The 17,438-nt window shown below is 37.5% G+C and overlaps 1 protein-coding gene across 1 annotated transcript in view; it reads left to right on the top strand.

Moving 5' to 3' along the window:
- Nucleotides 1-9,174: 9,174 nt before the first annotated feature.
- Nucleotides 9,175-17,438, top strand: part of LOC309797370 (uncharacterized protein) — a gene marked incomplete at its 3' end in the record, with an annotated part of 32,697 nt that continues 24,433 nt past the window's right edge. The window contains exons 1-5 of the mRNA XM_082645947.1: nucleotides 9,175-9,358; nucleotides 9,469-9,523; nucleotides 9,590-9,651; nucleotides 9,958-10,036; nucleotides 10,097-10,346. Of these exons, the coding sequence (XP_082502073.1) occupies nucleotides 9,265-9,358; nucleotides 9,469-9,523; nucleotides 9,590-9,651; nucleotides 9,958-10,036; nucleotides 10,097-10,346 (540 nt within the window). The 5' untranslated portion in view covers nucleotides 9,175-9,264. The remainder of the gene's footprint in view (nucleotides 9,359-9,468; nucleotides 9,524-9,589; nucleotides 9,652-9,957; nucleotides 10,037-10,096; nucleotides 10,347-17,438) is intronic.

Raw genomic sequence — 17,438 nt, 5'->3', positions numbered from 1 at the left:
TACCGGCGTTGACATTCTTCATCGTCTACGCACTCACATATAGTCACGACTATGACGACGTCGAAGAGTACTATATAGACATGGAAAAAGCTCTACAGAGATGACCATACCTTTATCAACGTTATCACTGCCAATCCGCACGGTAAAATTAGTTAGTGGTTTAGTGAGATCTCTTTCTTTTCCCGTTATAACATTACTAGGAATTTCTCAAGGTTTACAACTTAACGACTATGCTTCACAGGAAAATAGCTATTATTCTCAATAATTTATAACAGCTTGGTTTTTGGATGTAAATCTCAAACTCGTTTTCAATTTGGGCGATCATCTGTCGGAAGAAACTCTGTTGTACATCACAGTTTGACAATCAGGAGCGCTTTCATCCCGGTCGACAAGTAAATCATTGAGGACAAAACAAAAATGTTACATTTCTAGTGCTTAAAACTTGTATAGGAGTCTATTTTTATTATTCAGTAATTGAGCAGAAAAATTACTTGTTTAAATAATTTTCGAAGTCTTAAGATAGTCGTGGAAGAAGAGCATATTTCTTTTAGAACGTTGACGGCACGAGGAAAAGACCGTTGGTCGGCTAAAGATATGAGGAAATTCATTTCAAAGGAGAAGCTTTTGAAGCCAGTCAAGGTAGAAGAATCTGCATGAAGACATTATCATTTCAATGGTTTAATTTTCACATTTCCTAAACAGTTCTTAAATGCAATTTTTGATCACCCAACATTCATCGTGTTCTTTGTTTACTTCCTTTCTTTTCGTTAAGATTTCTATAGCATTTCGTGCTATCACTATCACTTTCCTCCAACATTTCTTGTCTTGTGATGCTTACATGTACATAATTTGATTTTTTTTCGTAGACTTCTGAAGTTTTGACGAGCATTTTTTTTAAATCTTCCATCATAGCCTTTTCTATGTGAATAGATGAATTTTATTCAAATAAATATCGTAATTACTCGTGTCAATGGTGGCAAATGATGTAACGACTTTCATACTCAATCACAAGGTCACAATCTTTCTTTTTATCTATGCAGCTAACAAAAATTTGCACATAGTCGCTAATTCCATTAATCTCTAACTCAGGACAGCTATGCTTCAGTTTAACATGCAAGTTTTATCAAATCACTCTGCTATCAAATTATTCTAGTTCATTTTACAATGAAGCGGACGATGTGTTCGCATGTAGACCGAGTGAGATCGTTAAGGTGAGCTCTTAAATGCAGATGGCGACATAATCTTAGAAAGTCAGCAAGCATTACGGTATACTATCGATTTTTTATCTCTACCGTTCTTGACTAAGCAACTACAATCACTTTAGCAAAAAAAAATACACCCCTACCTCTTGAGGGGTTGAGGATATAAGTGCAATACATCCATTTTCTAGTTCTTTGATTCAGTTTTACTTCCCTTGTTCAATATTTACCAATTTACAGAATCAAGATCAAAGAAAAGATAATGGGAAAAAGAAGAGAACACTGAACATTGGATCAGCGCCACATTGTCAGCAATAGCGGAAATTAGCGAGCAAGTGGTGTCAGCTGTGACGACTAATTCCGTCATATCGCTTGTATGTTTTTGCATGAAACCAACCAGAAATGTAATTAATAAAGTAATTTGAAACTGTGAGAAGTTATTCACTACAATCTTTGGCTTCATTATACTACAATAATATAAAGTATTGAAAAACAGCATATCGATAGAATGTTCCATCGATATAAAGTGTATTAATATTGAAACAAAACTCCTCAGGCTCTAAGTCTACGTGAATAGAAGCGTCTTCGACGGGGATAAATAGTAAATTATTAGTTTATGTTTGTTTGTTGCTTTTGCGCAGTTGTTTCAATCAAATAAATTGTTCAATTATAGACTAAACAGTAGATGTAAAGCTTGCTTCGTTGGGTATCGTGCTATGATTTCGAACTCGTTTGAGGTAAATTCATGATTTAAAAAGTATTCTACGTGAATAGAAGCGTTTTCGACGGGGATAAATAGTAAATTATTAGTTTATGTTTGTTTGTTGCTTTTGCGCAGTTGTTTCAATCAAATAAATTGTTCAATTATAGACTAAACAGTAGATGTAAAGCTTGCTTCGTTGGGTATCGTGCTATGATTTCGAACTCGTTTGAGGTAAATTCATGATTTAAAAAGTATTCACTCCAAGTTTTTGGAAGAACGTTTTCTCTTTCAAATTTTAGCATTATTATACATCATTATCTATATGATTAAATTTTTAAAAATATTTTTGTTACATTTCTCCTCGTTATTTCACAGATGAGCTTCCACAAAACTGCAAGCCAGAGCTGAGTTATAAGAGGCGATACTGATCTCTTGGTGCCTGTAAAAATCAGATTTCACCCATTCTGTAAAAAAGGTGATATATACAAAACACTATGAAAAGAGTATAACATATGTAGTGTTTTCTCAACTGAGTTTCTCAAATATTTGTTAGCAATAACATTACTCATCTGCCGAAAGTTCGAAGACCACATACTCGTTAGCGAGGAAAATCCGTAAAAAGCTTATGCTCGTTGCCTGTGAGCTTACTTCCGAAACACACGAAATGAACGTAATGCCTGCTTGGACGAATATCATGGTAGTATTCTTTATTAGAATTTTGTTCTATCATTCCTATAAGTTTCAGCCTGTGTCACACCTTACATCATTATCAATGAGGAAGACTGAGTCAACTAATATGCATTTCTAAGATCATCATCCTTATTGTTACTAGCAAAAATTTGTGCAAGAAGCTTGATATCACTTAAAGTTATAAAGCTTAGGTAAGAAAGCTATAATTCCATAGTAAAAAATCGCTATCTCATGGAAAAACAATGACCATAAAAGGCGAAACTACTTTTTATTATACCAGAATCAATAAAATATCATCTGGTTGTCTCCTTTATGTACTAATTTTTTAAATCAAAATCTTTGTGTCACATGAAAATTTCTGCAGTCGTCATTCGGACTTTTAATCCTTGGCATAAAGCATTTAGGATTACTCGCATCCTTCAAAAGGTTGTTTTTTAAAGCCATCTTACATTTAACGTGCACTTATCTTAGCTAGGGAGAGTGTCACAAAAACTAACATATTTCACGTTTTCTACTCTTGCTCTTCTTTTTTTTTTTAAAATGCGACGTGGTAAATGGATATACCTTATTTTTTATACTTAGTTTTCTAAGTATTGCTTATTTGTCCAAAATGTAATATTCCTTTTTGAAATTAAAAATAAGTGATCGAATATAAAAGAGTGATTTTTACATAAACGAATATAAAGAGTAAAGTGACGACACGGAGTATACAGTTCATATTCATTGGTATCAATGGATTCAAACTGTGAAAATCGAAAATTTCAGGGTTTACCATTTTATCTACACATGTCTATTCACTATGACCAGTCAACATCCGAAAACAGCATTCGATTTCCTCACCTACAATTGGACCATCCAACACTTGAACAAATCAGCATCGAGCGGGTGAAAAGCGTCGAGAAAGCGTGCAAGAGACTTTTTCGAGTGCCTTCGGATTTAATGTAGTAATCATGTCGAGTGCCAAATATAGTTTAGTTTTCAAGCTGATATTTCCTTAAATATACCCCATTAAGAGATGCCATTAAGACACCATTTTGATACTGTGCTGGATTAGTGTTTTACTTAATTTGGGGTCAAAATTTAAAGATGATAATTTGCCTAGATTTAAACACACCTATAATTTTGAATTTCATTTTTAACTACCTATTTCTGTTAATCGGTAGTGTTATTATCAATCGAAATAACGGCTAAGACACTGAGATATTTGCAAAACTTCGGGGCGGTGCGAACTTCCAACCAGATGATTGCCCTTTCCGGGGGGTCACCAGTTATCCATTACACCATCCGTGCCCCTCCCTTTGCCTTTCTCTCAGCGTGCTTTATTTTACTATACACCTATAACTGTTCCAAAGCAGCATTCCGTATATGTGAAGCTAGATTTAACACAAATATTGCTTACCAGCACTTCTTTCCGCTGTATACTTTTTCGTCAAAGAATGATAGCCAATAGAATAAATCTACTCACAAAGGTCTGAACTATTCGCACTTTTAACGTTAGCTTTCTTTCAACCTATCCTCAATTACGGATACTTCGCCGATCATGTTCTTATTTTAGCAATAAATATCCGATTTTGAGCAGAAAATTGAACACCACTACAACATCGTTAAAAAAAATAACTTTATCGGCCAAAGTGAAAGCCTTAATAAGTACTGAATTTTTTTTTTAACTGTACAAGTTTAGACATTCCATCCATGCAGAAGATAAGATTTTTTAGTCTGAAGTCGTCAAAGGCCTGTTTGGTCGCTTCTGAATTGATGTTTAGTGCGAATGAAGTTGTCCAGGATTTTGAAGTGGCAGTAATCCGTAATTCCCACTTTAAATTAGTAAACATGTCCAACTCCAACATGTCCTTCTACACTACCACTTGCAATTCGCGCTGCTTATAATTACATAGTAGAAACCGTCTTTACCGATCTTTCATCAACATCCTATATTCCAATTTTTAGTACATTATAGCGACTTCTGCACACTAATTCTTGCCGTAGTAATTTTCCCAGGATTTTATGCGTTATGATTTCATGTGCTCAATAACATCCATGACCAGTGGCCGCAAAATTCTTCGAGCGTAATTTCGCACAAATGTGTTTCAGGGTTTTCTTCATGTGTCTTTTCTCTTGGTCATCATAAGGGTAGCTGCGATCCTTGTAATCCTCAAGCTGCTTTTCTGCATCAATAAACATTCCGAAACGAACGTTGTAACCATTGATCATTAGCAATTCTCTGACCAAATGCAGTTCAATGCAACCAGTTTCAACGATTTTGCGTCACTGTTCAATTGAAAGTTAAAAAAGTCAAATTTTGAAACGACATTATCTCAGTAGTCCAAATCAATGAAGGACAATGGACAAACCATTCGGCATTGGTCACTATCGTTGATTTTCTGAGCAATGCATCATGGATTCGACTTCAGGCATTGTAAAAGTGATTGAACGCAATGAGTTCCGGTTACCTGGCAATGTATGAAATCACTGGCCTTATCCTCCCAGACTAGTCTGGCACCAATTTCTCGTTACCAGAGGAAGGAAGGACTTGATTAGATCGGCTCTCAGATCAAACACTCAGATAGTGCTTATTCCATTGCACCTCTAACTACTACGCTACAGGTACCCACCCAGAATCAGTACAAGTTAGTATTAGAACAAGATCACTAAGAAAAATGGTGAAAAAAAACGTGAACTTTTCGCGTTACGAAATTGGGCAATCTACTCTAAATAATCCAAATATTTCCTCAATCTTTTATAATTTTTTGCTGCATTACCTTTACAATCAGTTTTGTGGTTTATCAATTGATTGAAACCGTTTATGCTCATCTCTGACACAGTCGACTAATCTGTTCTCCACACCCCATGAGCACCAGGAGCACAATGATTTTTTTGTATGAGGCTTTCTGTTTTCAATATCTGTGATAAAAGATATCCACGGCAGGCTTGCCAAGCTTTGTCATTGCAATGCAGGACCTAACAAAGGTGTAGCTTGTCAAGTTCCTCCTATTACAAGTCGGGTTTATTTATTGGAATCTACCTCACACGGTGTCCCATTTCTACCACCTCACTTCATTTCAGCCTTCTGGTCAGTTGACATGCAAAATACAATCCATGCACATTGAGAAAAACTCATAGATTTATTCATGAGTATGGTTACCTGTATTTGAAAAATATAAATCATTCCGACAATTCAGAAGCCAAAAATCCATCTCTTCAGCGTTTCACTATCTACTAACGTAGTCGTTTTTGGCATAGTTCTAATAAGTTAGCCACTAACTATGTGTCTGGGATTAACTGAGTTGAATTTTTTCACATATCTCCGTGGAGTATTTTGAATTATGGACGAAGATTAGGGCGAAAAACAGGAGCAAAGTTGTTCTTCCATTATCCGACGTCAGATGTTCTGCGGGTCCCAGCACATCTCTTATTGGTTTCCTCGTATTCACCATCTACGAAGGTCCACGGATTTGTGTGTGGATTCGGCTTGAAAAAAATAGGAGAAAACGAGATCAAACTCGGGCGTTGTTGCAGAATAGAGTATTTAAAACAGCAATGAGGATTAGGCCAAGGAATGCACAGGGCGACATTTGTTTCAAAAAAATCGTAACGGCGAGTTCTACCTTGGAAAATATAAAAGTCGCTGTCATTCCCCTGCTACGGTCGAAGGAGCTGGGCCACGAAACCCTGCCTCACTCACCATAGTTGCCGCATCTCTTATCTATCGTCTACGACTTTTTCAAGCATCTCGACAGCTTCCTGTTCGGTAAAAATTTCAGAAACAAACGAAGGCTTAAACTGCATTCAATGACTTCATCGCTTCCAAAAATGCAGAATTTTATGCAACCGATATGTGCCTCGTTCGCAAAAATGTGTAAATTTTAAAGGTTTTTATTACGGTTAAGAAAGCTTACTCTGAGCTAAGATGTGGCTTTCTAAGAAATAGCCCACATTTTTGACGTCGGGATGCAAAAGCAGAATTTTAGAGGAGATTTTAGGACATGGTATGGGTATTGTAGAACTAAGAATATTAGAGTACAACTTTCTCTACATCAACTTCATATAATAGAAAGAAGTGGTAGAACCACTGTGTTTCTCAAGTAGAATTGGATTCAGATCTTTATGTTCACAATTGAACAGAAGCATTGTTTCCTGTTTTGGACTACTTCCAGTGTTTTTTTAACCTGTTATATTTTCCTGCAAAAATAGTGTATAGCTAATATTTAATAATCACCAACCGTGTTAGGTGAACTAATATCTTGCTTCAGTTTTCATCATTTCTTAGCAATATTTCGTAACACCTTTGCTTTGCTAGAGATAATACAAAAACTTTATTACTAAAGATGATGAAAGGCAACAGATTACTAATGAAGAACTGAGATATAATCGAAATAGCCTCTTTCCGGTTCAGTCTACTAACAGTCTTTACTCTAAATCTCCTTGATCAGCCGGTTCTCTCGTCATATAATATTTATATATTTTTATTTATTGTCATGTTATTTTTGATGAAAGAAGCTCATTTACAGATTGCAGATGATTTGAATCATTCCACGAAGATGGCGGTGAATTGAGGCTGTAGGGAAACTTGTAAACTGCAGTGATGTCAACTTAATACTCGACATAATCCTAATGTTCTAAACCTTTAAGATTTACCTAACTTCTAAGCAATTGTGAATTTCTACAAGATGTTTGCAGGTGTATTTCCAAGCACAGATCTAATCTTCATTCGAGGACAATTATTTGAAAAAAACAACACGCGTGATTGTGCTGCTTATGGAGAAGACTCAGGTGGCTGTCATTTCAAAGCCTAGCTGCCTACTTATTAACAGCTGCAGATTAATTAATCAAGCGCAAAAACTATTCGGTAGTGTTATTTACGAAGCACTAAAGTACTAAAGATATTAACAGAAAATGAGCATTTTATTGATGTTTACTTTAAACGCATGTTTCCCTGGGTATTTTTATAGTCGTTCTTCTTCAAATAATATGCGAACCCCAGTTCCCAGTAGTTTTAAGGAGTGCAAAGAAAAAAACCTCTATAAACCACTCGAATGAGGGTTGTACAGATTTTCGGCATGCGTTAATATGCAATGACTTAAGTCCTTATGTGACGTCATAAAACATAAAATAACGGATCAAAGGGATCGTCGTTGATCAATCCGTGAGGCGATGCGCCATGCATTCGACTTCAGCAGACATCATTGAGATGGTTGAATACATATTCAATTTATACAAACTTACGATATCTGACAAATGTAAGAGTCTAAATAATTTTCCGATCCCAGAGTGATATGGACGACTTAGTAAGCCCGGAATCGAACCAAGGATCAATCGTGAATTTTAGGGCGCCTCTAACCACTGCGTCATACTGTCGTCATGTGGAGTCATACGATGATTGAATGGTTGCTTTTAACTTTCAACACATTACATTCGAGATTTATTTGATCCAGTGCATTCAATGAGAAAATAATGAACGCTTTTAACTTTAAATTAATATATTGTCGGTTCGTATTGAACCTTAATACTTGGAATAAAACCATTGAAATCTATAGATTTTTGCCTACAGATATCCCATCAAATTAAAATTCTTATTTTCTAAAGGCAATGATATTCTTTTCACATTTCAGAGAGAAAGCCTTTATCTCCAATACAAAAGCTGTTCAATTCAACAACACAATATTTCGCCCTAGAATGCATAGACGTATTTTTCGTAGCTCCGTTTGTATTTGCGGCTACCGCGCTTATTTGAAAAGTTTGAAAAAATTTAGATTTGGTTTCATTTTTTTGGAATGTTTTGCTTCATTTGTAATAGATTTACATTACACTTGGAATGGTAGAGTAAAGTTGTTTTTATTGGTATGTAGATTTCCCAATTCCCTTACTATTAATGAAGAAATTATAGTCTGTTATCGAAAATACAGTTTCGTTACGGAAGTGTTAATAATGATTACTGAACAAATTGCATAATATACTTAATTTTTCAAATAGTGGAATAACATTGAAGTTCGCAACTTATTTATTTTCATTTTCCAATAGAATATAGTGCTTGACAGTTGCAATAAGCCGGAACTCTTAACATTTTATAGTTCTCTCGCACAGTTCGACGAGATCTACAATATTTTTTTTAAATCGTCGCGCAATATCGAATAAATAAACTGTAGGAGACACTATTATTGACATTCATAATCATAATGAATGCTTTCCTAAGCACAAATCAACAATTAAGAAGCGGTGGAAACTGCCTGCTGGCGGTCATAGGGATTTTATAGTGACGTGTTGATTTCTATCCATTTCTAGCTGGTTATCATGTTTTTCATTTCACGAATAGATGTGTAAAAGATATGTACGTGTTGTTTTCTTGATTTCGCTGATATAAAAGTAAACCGTCATCTCAGTGGTCTCAAATGAGTTCTCTACCTCGTAAATATACTCGCGCTCAACTTGGTGCTCCTCGTAGGTTTTTTGGAATTCAAAAATTCATATTTATCATTTTGAAATTTCCATATCGATTACTCAGAAATAATATATCGATTTTCTTAATGCTTTCTCTATTGTGTTTGAGTTTTACTGTTCCGTTAATGTTAGTGGATTTTTAACGTTTAATCTGGATGACCGTTGCTAGAGTCAGTATGCATTCCAAATATATTTTTTTATTTGTTGTTCTCTTTAATACCTTCAGACACTTCCAAAATGTCTAGCATTGCGGATGATGAAGAGATAGTGGAAGACAGATTCGATGATCAGAGTTTCGACGATGCCCCGCTTTCAGATCGTGAATCAAACTGTGAGTTTGCACTAGAATTGTTGTATACTAATTAACGAGGTACTCGTAGAATTTCCTCTGCAATCTACCATGTCGTGATGTCATTGTGTAATACTTTTTTTTTAATTTAGTTGATGAAAAGGAATTGCATGAATATGACAATGTTCAACAATCCGTTGACGAAAGGTATGTGTTTTGCGCAACAGATTGTTTTTAGCTAAAACAACTTCGAATGTATAACCTATTTAACAGGATTCATTCTTTCCTTTCCACAATTCCGGAGGAATCGAAGATTGGAGACATGCCAAATAGTGGTTTGCGCTTTAGTTCTTAATCTTAATCAGTATTTGTTGTTTTGGTATATGAGACTTCTAATCTTAAGCTCCACTTTTTATTTTCAACCACACTCATGTCTTTACGCAGATGAAATAGGTTCCTATACTTTTACAATTAACCATTCTGTCATCAATAAGTCGACATCCGTCGAATAGCAATACCTTCAATAACGATGATTGTTCATCCTTTCGGGCGGTTTCTGTCAAAAGCAGCGAATTTATTTCAGACCGTTAGTTTTGTGTTATTAGTCATCCAATATAAAGAACTGATAAGTCTCACTTTAGAAAAACCAATTGACATCATTCAAAGAGAGCAGGAATCATTTCTTCGCGATCATGGCCGCTTCATTTTAAACGATCCAAGGTTTGCAAACTGTTCCAACAAGTCTATATCTATTTACCATTTTATTTCTCTGTATTGAAGGTTCAATCAGAGCAATTTCGAGAAGGAGAATAGTTGGGAGCCAAGCATTATTAATCATTCTTCGTGCGAAAAAACAAATAAGGCTAGATTTTCCCAAGGCCTTCCAGTGCCGGTATGTCTTTTAAAACTTTCTCAGTTATTCGTTTCATCAACTATATTACTGCAGGATAATGGTGATTGTTGCCTGAAATCTGACGGAACATGCTTGAATGCTGCTAATGAAGCACCTTCAGAAAGCAACAACGGCGCGGTTGGTATAATCACAAGTATTTCGTTCTATCATTATTAAACGATTGAATATCTTGTTCCAGGTTTCCGTTAGTACTAAAATGTTTTGTCAGAACATCGTAAACAAGGAAAACATAACGAGTGATGTTACCAATAAAGACTACGATCACATGCTATTAGACATGCAAAAAGTGATTAAGAACTTTCTTGGAACTGTTACTGTATGTTTTAAGCTTCCTGAGGCGTTCAAATTTCAGCTTAATTTGAGTCATAGTTGGAGTACTCCCAAGCGGATTCTGGATTCATCGTATGTTACCAACGAACCGACAAACCCTTCTGTTTCATCTTCAGGAGTCGTACAAACGAGCACTCCTATTTGTGTGTTACTGCATTTTCATATTAATTCTATAGCCATCCACTGCATATTCACTCTTTTACATATATATATATATATATATATATATATATATATACGTATGCACACGTACATACATGTGTATATACATATATATATGCATATATATACATATATGTGTATATATACATATGTTTTTTAGCCTTAATAGCCAAAGCTACATCTCGACATCATGATCTTGCTAAAGAATTCCATGGTATATCTCTGATCCTGCCTGAAGGTAATTTACATGGAAAAATTGGCTTTAGTTCGGGTTCCTTTTATGTGTATAGAGTTGTTTTTTCTTTTTAGCTTCATCTACACTTGATGAGCACTCTGTTGCGGAAACCACGGGATCGCTTCATTTAAGTATAAGGACAATTCAAGAGGTTTTAAAGGAATACCTTTGATCCTAACGAAGAGTGTATCTTCGATAATCAAAAATTCTGAAACGAGTATTTATTGTCTTAACTTAAGCAAGAAGTATATTTAAAAGTGACTATTACACATAAGTTAGGTTAGTAAATTCTTGCGAAACATTGATAACCCTGGCATGAAAAACAGCATAGTTTTTCTCAGTTATTTATTCGTTAAAAAAGAGATCGCGGTGTTTGAGTTCTTGGAAGAACGGTGGAATTATCTCTAATGTCGAATCTTTTAACCCGTTTATGAAAATGTTTCTTATTAGTCGGACACCTTTCCAGAATTAAAACGAAAAATTTTTCAGAAACAACCCTCTGGTGCTTCCACAGAATCGTTAATGAAGGTGTTGGAAGAGCATAGAAAAAGTCGAGTGAAGGCACGAAAAGCTCATAATCACCTTTTTGCGCCTCCGGTTTCATATATGTCAGTGCATATATCTTAATTAGTAAAAAAAGGTGCATTCACACTGCTCTATTTAAGTAAACCATCATTGCCGTGTACCTCGCGTAATCTCTCTTCCACTAAATCATGTAGCAGTGGTGGAATCATGGTAGGAGCTGTCTTTTATAGTTGCCGCAATAACATTGCGCAATATATTTGTAGTTTAGGCTGGATTCGCTGTGGCAGAAAATGCTTTGGTAGGTTAAGTTCCAAGTGTTTCTGTAAAGGCTGTCTTCCTGATTTATTTTCAAGGCTAACATATTCTGTTCAGGATAAAACTACAGATATGAATAAGACAATTGTTCCTGACAATGAAATGGTTTCAAAGGTTTCTGCCACATTGACGGTTGTTCTTTGACTTTATTTTGCTATCGTTCTATTTAGCATGATTCATTTTCCTTTCAGCTCTTTATTTTGCTCGCCCACCCACTACTTTTTTATTGCTCTTCTCCATATATTTAATCTATACAGCTTCCCGATGCAGACGTTATATCACGCGTCGCCTGAGAAGCTTATTTTGTACAAATTAAAGTTTGCAAAATTTTTTTGCAAACGGGTTAGTTCTTTTCGCGACGGAACTGTTCTAAGAAGAAGGAAACTAAGAGTACCAGCTTATTATTATGATTCCATATGTTTTATCATTGAAGACATTAGAGATACTCGACTCTATCGTAACAACTCGTATAACCTAAACGTTTTGCCATCAACTTTTGAACCTTTTGGTATACCATTTATATATATACTTGTGGAGTTTGTATATATGTATATATACATACAAACAAACATATATACAAACATATATACATATAACATTTATATATTTATAGTATATATACATATATATAACCTCAGGAGGGGCTGGTGTAGAGCAGTGATTAGAGGTGAATTTGCAATATGCACTGTATCGAACAAAGGTTCGATCCCTTCATCTAAGGTCACCATGCCTTCATCTCTCCGTGGATGACGAGTTGGTTAAAACTTGTTTGGAAGGATAAAAGCACTAACTTGAAACATCATTGGGCCACCTTTGGCTAGTGTATAGGCCAAATACGCATTCAATCATTCCTATGATGGTTGATGGAATCGACCACATGCCACTTCCTTCATGGTCTAATCAAAGCCGAATAGTTAATCCTTTACCTAAGGAGCTTCTACTCACCAATTTGAAAACTCTTTGAGCTTGTGCAATCTTTCCAGCGTCCTAGAGAGGTTTTCAAACAGGAAATTTTCTCTACTGAAGCAAAGTTAGCAATTCGCATATTGTTTAGAAGACATTTTAAAAGTCTCCAGTTCTACTTTCATTGTAAGCTAAGTAAGACAGATTTTCAAATTTATCTCTTGATGGGATTTGGGATTCAAGAGGATGGAATACATAAGCGAAGTTTGGAATTCCTCTTAATAGTGTTAACAGTTGTTATGTGAAGGCACAGTCTAATAAATATGTTCATCTCTTCAAAAGATGTTGGTACCCTCGATTCTGATTCGTCGCCTGCCCAAGCCACTTTACTTTCACAACGAGATATTAGAAGTACTCCAAAAATTCTTAAAGTTCTGTTCATTCTCCCAGAAGCTGCAGTCCATTGCAAAATCTGTTCTCGATAATCCAAGTGTCGTGATGCATCATATTGCTCCACCACTGAAGTCATCTTTGTCCTTCTATGTACTTCTCTTTACTTTCTTCGCATATGAGAAACACTGGATGTTTCGGTGGCTTATGAATTGTATTTTTTACACTCGTTGAACAATTCGAAAAAGTTCAGTTCTCTTCGGCCGACATAACACAAGCGTTTATTTGAACATACAATTTAACATCCAGTTCAACTGTATCACCTGTATTCCCGTTGATCTTCGATTGAATCAAGCGGGCGCCAGTAATTCCTCCATCTGTCCCTGTCGCGTGCAAGAGTGGTCCAAAGGGTTCTGCTCGCTCTAGGGACACGTTGAGCATCATACCATTCGTTCAGCGTGTTTGTAAAGAACTCTGAAGAATCGGGTCGGTGGTCTTCCTGTTGTGCGCTTGACATCCCGAGGAATCCAATCCGTGGCGGCTCTTGTCCATCGGTTGCCATTTCGTCGCATCACGTGCCCGGCCCACCTTATTTTTGACATTTTGGCGTAAAGGACGGCGTCTCTAATTTTCGATCGTTGACGTAGGTCCGAGCTTCGTATTCCCTCTCTCACTTGCGTGACACGCGACACTCCTAGCATCGCCCTTTCGCTGAGTGTTCTTTCATCCTGCCTACGTAGCGATCAGGTCTCTGATGCGTATGTTAATGCAGGAAGCATCGTTGATTCAAAAATGTGGGCACGGAGTCGAGTGTTCTTCATCCTCTTCACTACATCCTCGATGCTCTTAAAAGCTCCCTAAGCTGCTCTCTTCCTCCTGCTCAGCTATGGAGCTACGTCATTCATCATTTGAGTTCTCGAGTTCTTCTAGGTACACATAACTGTTGCATTCGGAGATATTTGTTCCGTTGAGCTTAAATGGGGCCTTTGAGACCGATCCGTTTTCATGAATACCGTTTTCGTCATGTATAGTCGAAGACCAATACTTCCACATACTCGGTCAATGTCGGCAAGCATTCGTTCCGCCTGACTGATGTTTGATGTTATAAGGACGATATCATCAGCAAAGCGAAGATGGTGTAGTTGCCGACCATCATTTTTCACTCTTTCATTGTCCCATTCCAATTTTCGCATAACGTCTTCGAGGCTCGATGTGAAAAGTTTTGGCGACATTGTGTCGCCTTGTCGAACACCCCTCTTTACGTTCATTTTAATTGCGTTGTAAAATGGCGATACGGTATTCTATTCGTGAAATTCTTCTATAGCTCACGAAGGAGTGGTGTTTGGGTAGCGACGCCCTGGTTTCCCAGAGCTTCTATAACCGCTTCTGTCTCAACGGAGTCAAAGGCTTTCCTCAAGTCGATGAAAGTGAGACAGAGCGGTCTTTTATACTCTCGTGATAGTTCGATGAGCCTCGTTATTGTGTGTATGTGGTCTATCGTACTGAATCCTTTTCGGAACCCTGCTTCCTCGCATGGCTGTACCTCGTCCAATGTTCTGTCCATCCTGTTGAGAATGACTCTAGTAAAGAGTTTATTTACGACGGACAGCAGGCAGATTGGGCGATAGTTGCCAATGTCGTGGAGGTCTCCCTTTTTGTACAACAACACGGTTTTGCTGGTCTTCCATTGTTTGGAACCTTGCATTCTGACAGGTAGCCTGTGAAGAGACGAGCCAGTGCATTTGCACACCCAAATCGGTTATGCAAAATCTTCGGTTTACTATGATGTGGTCTATTTCACTATGGTACTCTCCATTGGGGGATTCCCACGTCCAGCGTTGAGAGAGGGGCTTTTGGAACTGTGAGTTACCATGGATTGTCTTGGTCGTCATGATAAACTCGGATAGCCTCTCTCCCTGTTCGGTCCAATCTTAGCGTTGAAGTCGCCAATTATGACTTTGAAGGAGGTATGATCTTCTCTGTAGAACTTCTCCAAGTCCATATAAAACGCTTCGACCTCATCTTCGTCGTAGCTTGAGGTAGCTGCGTAGACGACGTAGATAATTAGAGCCGGCATAGGCCCACATCTCTTCAACCTTAACCGTCCGATTCGGGTTGTTAGTTGTTTAAACGATTCGATGTTCATGGCCAAACTCGTGTTGACGAGGACACCAACGCCTCCAACTCCTCTATTGTCGCATGTTCCAAGGAAGAGTTCTTTTCCAGAATCATAAACGGCGTTAAAGGAATGATGTCTCCTCGTCTCAGCCAGTCCGATGTCGTCGTATCTGATCTTTCTGGCCTGCATCAGCAAGTCCTCAACAGCGGACTCAGATGCAAGCGATCTTGCGTTGTAGGTACAGATCGTCACCTTAGTCCTATCACATTTAGGTAGCCCAGATAGCCCTGAGATTGTAGCAGCCTCTCCGTACTCGTCCTACCCAACGCTGCCTTATCGGGGGCTCTTTCGTGGTCAGGGGAATGACTCTCATTTATTTTACTCTGTTTGGCATCTTTTGTACCCATGGGGTAGCTTGCCGGGCTCTAACCATGGGGGCTGAATATACTAATGAGTAGCTTGCCAGTCTTTCCCAGAGTTCATTGGAGTTGAGTGGACAGGACTCCTAACCGCCTCCCATGTACTTCCTAGTCACTTGCTTGCAGGCTTTTGGCCGAATTGACTTGTAGAATACAATTTGCACTGCCAGATCTGCGCAGCAGAAAAAGAGTGTTCATCCCTTTGATCCACCTGCTGCTCTGGGAAGCACAAGGTCGCTTTTGGTTCGCGTTTGACCCCCTATCCGCCACCTGGGGACGCGCCACGTAGCCTCACGACTAACCGGCTCGAGATCCATCAGTGAGGAAAAACCTCAGTGAGTGGAAATCCGTGGAACATCCAGTTATTACCAGCAATTGGTTGTTTTTCATTTGAAATCTCTTTTAAGAATCATAGTTGTAGTACTGAATTTATAAGAGGGTAGAGTTTTTGGCGTTGGTCAATAACTTTGGGATTTACAATCTATTAAGCTGAGCCTCGAACAGGTAAAATATTTGCCCTATACGATCTTGCGTGGCCTACCGATGTTTCCAGGTAATGCTTTTTTTTGGAACCACTTTCCTGATCTCAAAGGATGGAGAGTTCGGTTTGTTTGGAGCGCGAGATCGAGCCAAGCCTCGTTTATTATAGGGTTCCTAGGCGATAAATACTTTTCTTTAAAGTGGATAGTTGTAAATGTTGTATAAAATTGGAGAAATATACTACATGTGTTGCAAAATCGACCGCCAAAGGCGACAGCAACGTATTTCAATAGAAACATGGAAAACTAAATAGATAAGCCGAATTGTAGAGCCGAATACACAAATAAGGGGCGGGCTATTGCGAAACTACAGTGAAAATCATGAGTCACATATTATTCGTTGCGTGAGAGATGAGAAATTATACGTTGTTCCATGGGCTTGACACAAAAATTTAGACGTTGTACACGTTGTCTTAGGTGGGTTAAAAAAGAGATTAGATCAAGACGAACTGGAAATATATCTGGCTAAAAATTCACCTCTCAAAATGCTTTACATGGTGAAGACTCTACTCCGAAGCGAATGGTACCGCCAACATTCATTTGAATATTATTTCCTTCTCGGTTTCTTTTTGATTTTCTTTTTTTTATTTCCTAATGTATACATTTTAGAAAATGGATCATGGTGCTGCTTGTAATCAAGGGAAGGTTACATGCGAGGGAGAGGTGCGTTGTGAGGCGGTTTTTTTGCTTTTATGATTTTAATAGTTCCTCTTTCTCTTACAATATTCGTTCCTGGTGGTGATCCTTTTCGAGCATCGCGACGTTTGCGTGTGTTATTCTATAAAATACAAACGTACAAATCTTTTGAAGTTGCAACTACAACTGGGTGGCTTAAGCCACAATCATTATTGTCAGCCATCCCAATGTTCACCTTAAAGCTCTCTTGCATCTTATTCTGTCTCTCTGATATCTTTCTGGGCCATTTATAATGAATAGAAGAATGATTGTAAAGTTGCATTCAAACCCCGTATACAATCCATTTTCCATCCTTGGATTAGGGTTATAAGGCAACGAAAGCAATAAAGGGAAAGCTAGGCAAGTACGATCTAATTAGCAAGCACTCTATGTATAATAAGTAAACAATTAGTATTTGTGTATAAATTTTTGTGTTCGCTCTCATCAACTTCCGTGCTGTTGTTTGCTTGTTTATTAGCTATTCAAGCTGTTTTTCATACATATTTTGGTAATTGTACGCATATCTCTATGATGACACTTCACTCCGTTAGCTGCATAGTACTATATGTTGCGTCCTATTGCTGTTTGTGAGTAAAT

This window comes from Mesoplodon mirus (genome assembly GCF_964341445.2).
Source record: "Mesoplodon mirus genome assembly, contig: HAP1_SCAFFOLD_374, whole genome shotgun sequence".
NCBI lineage: Eukaryota > Metazoa > Chordata > Mammalia > Artiodactyla > Ziphiidae > Mesoplodon > Mesoplodon mirus.
Note: the sequence above shows the minus strand (reverse complement) of the source record. Positions and strands in the feature narration are given on the sequence as shown.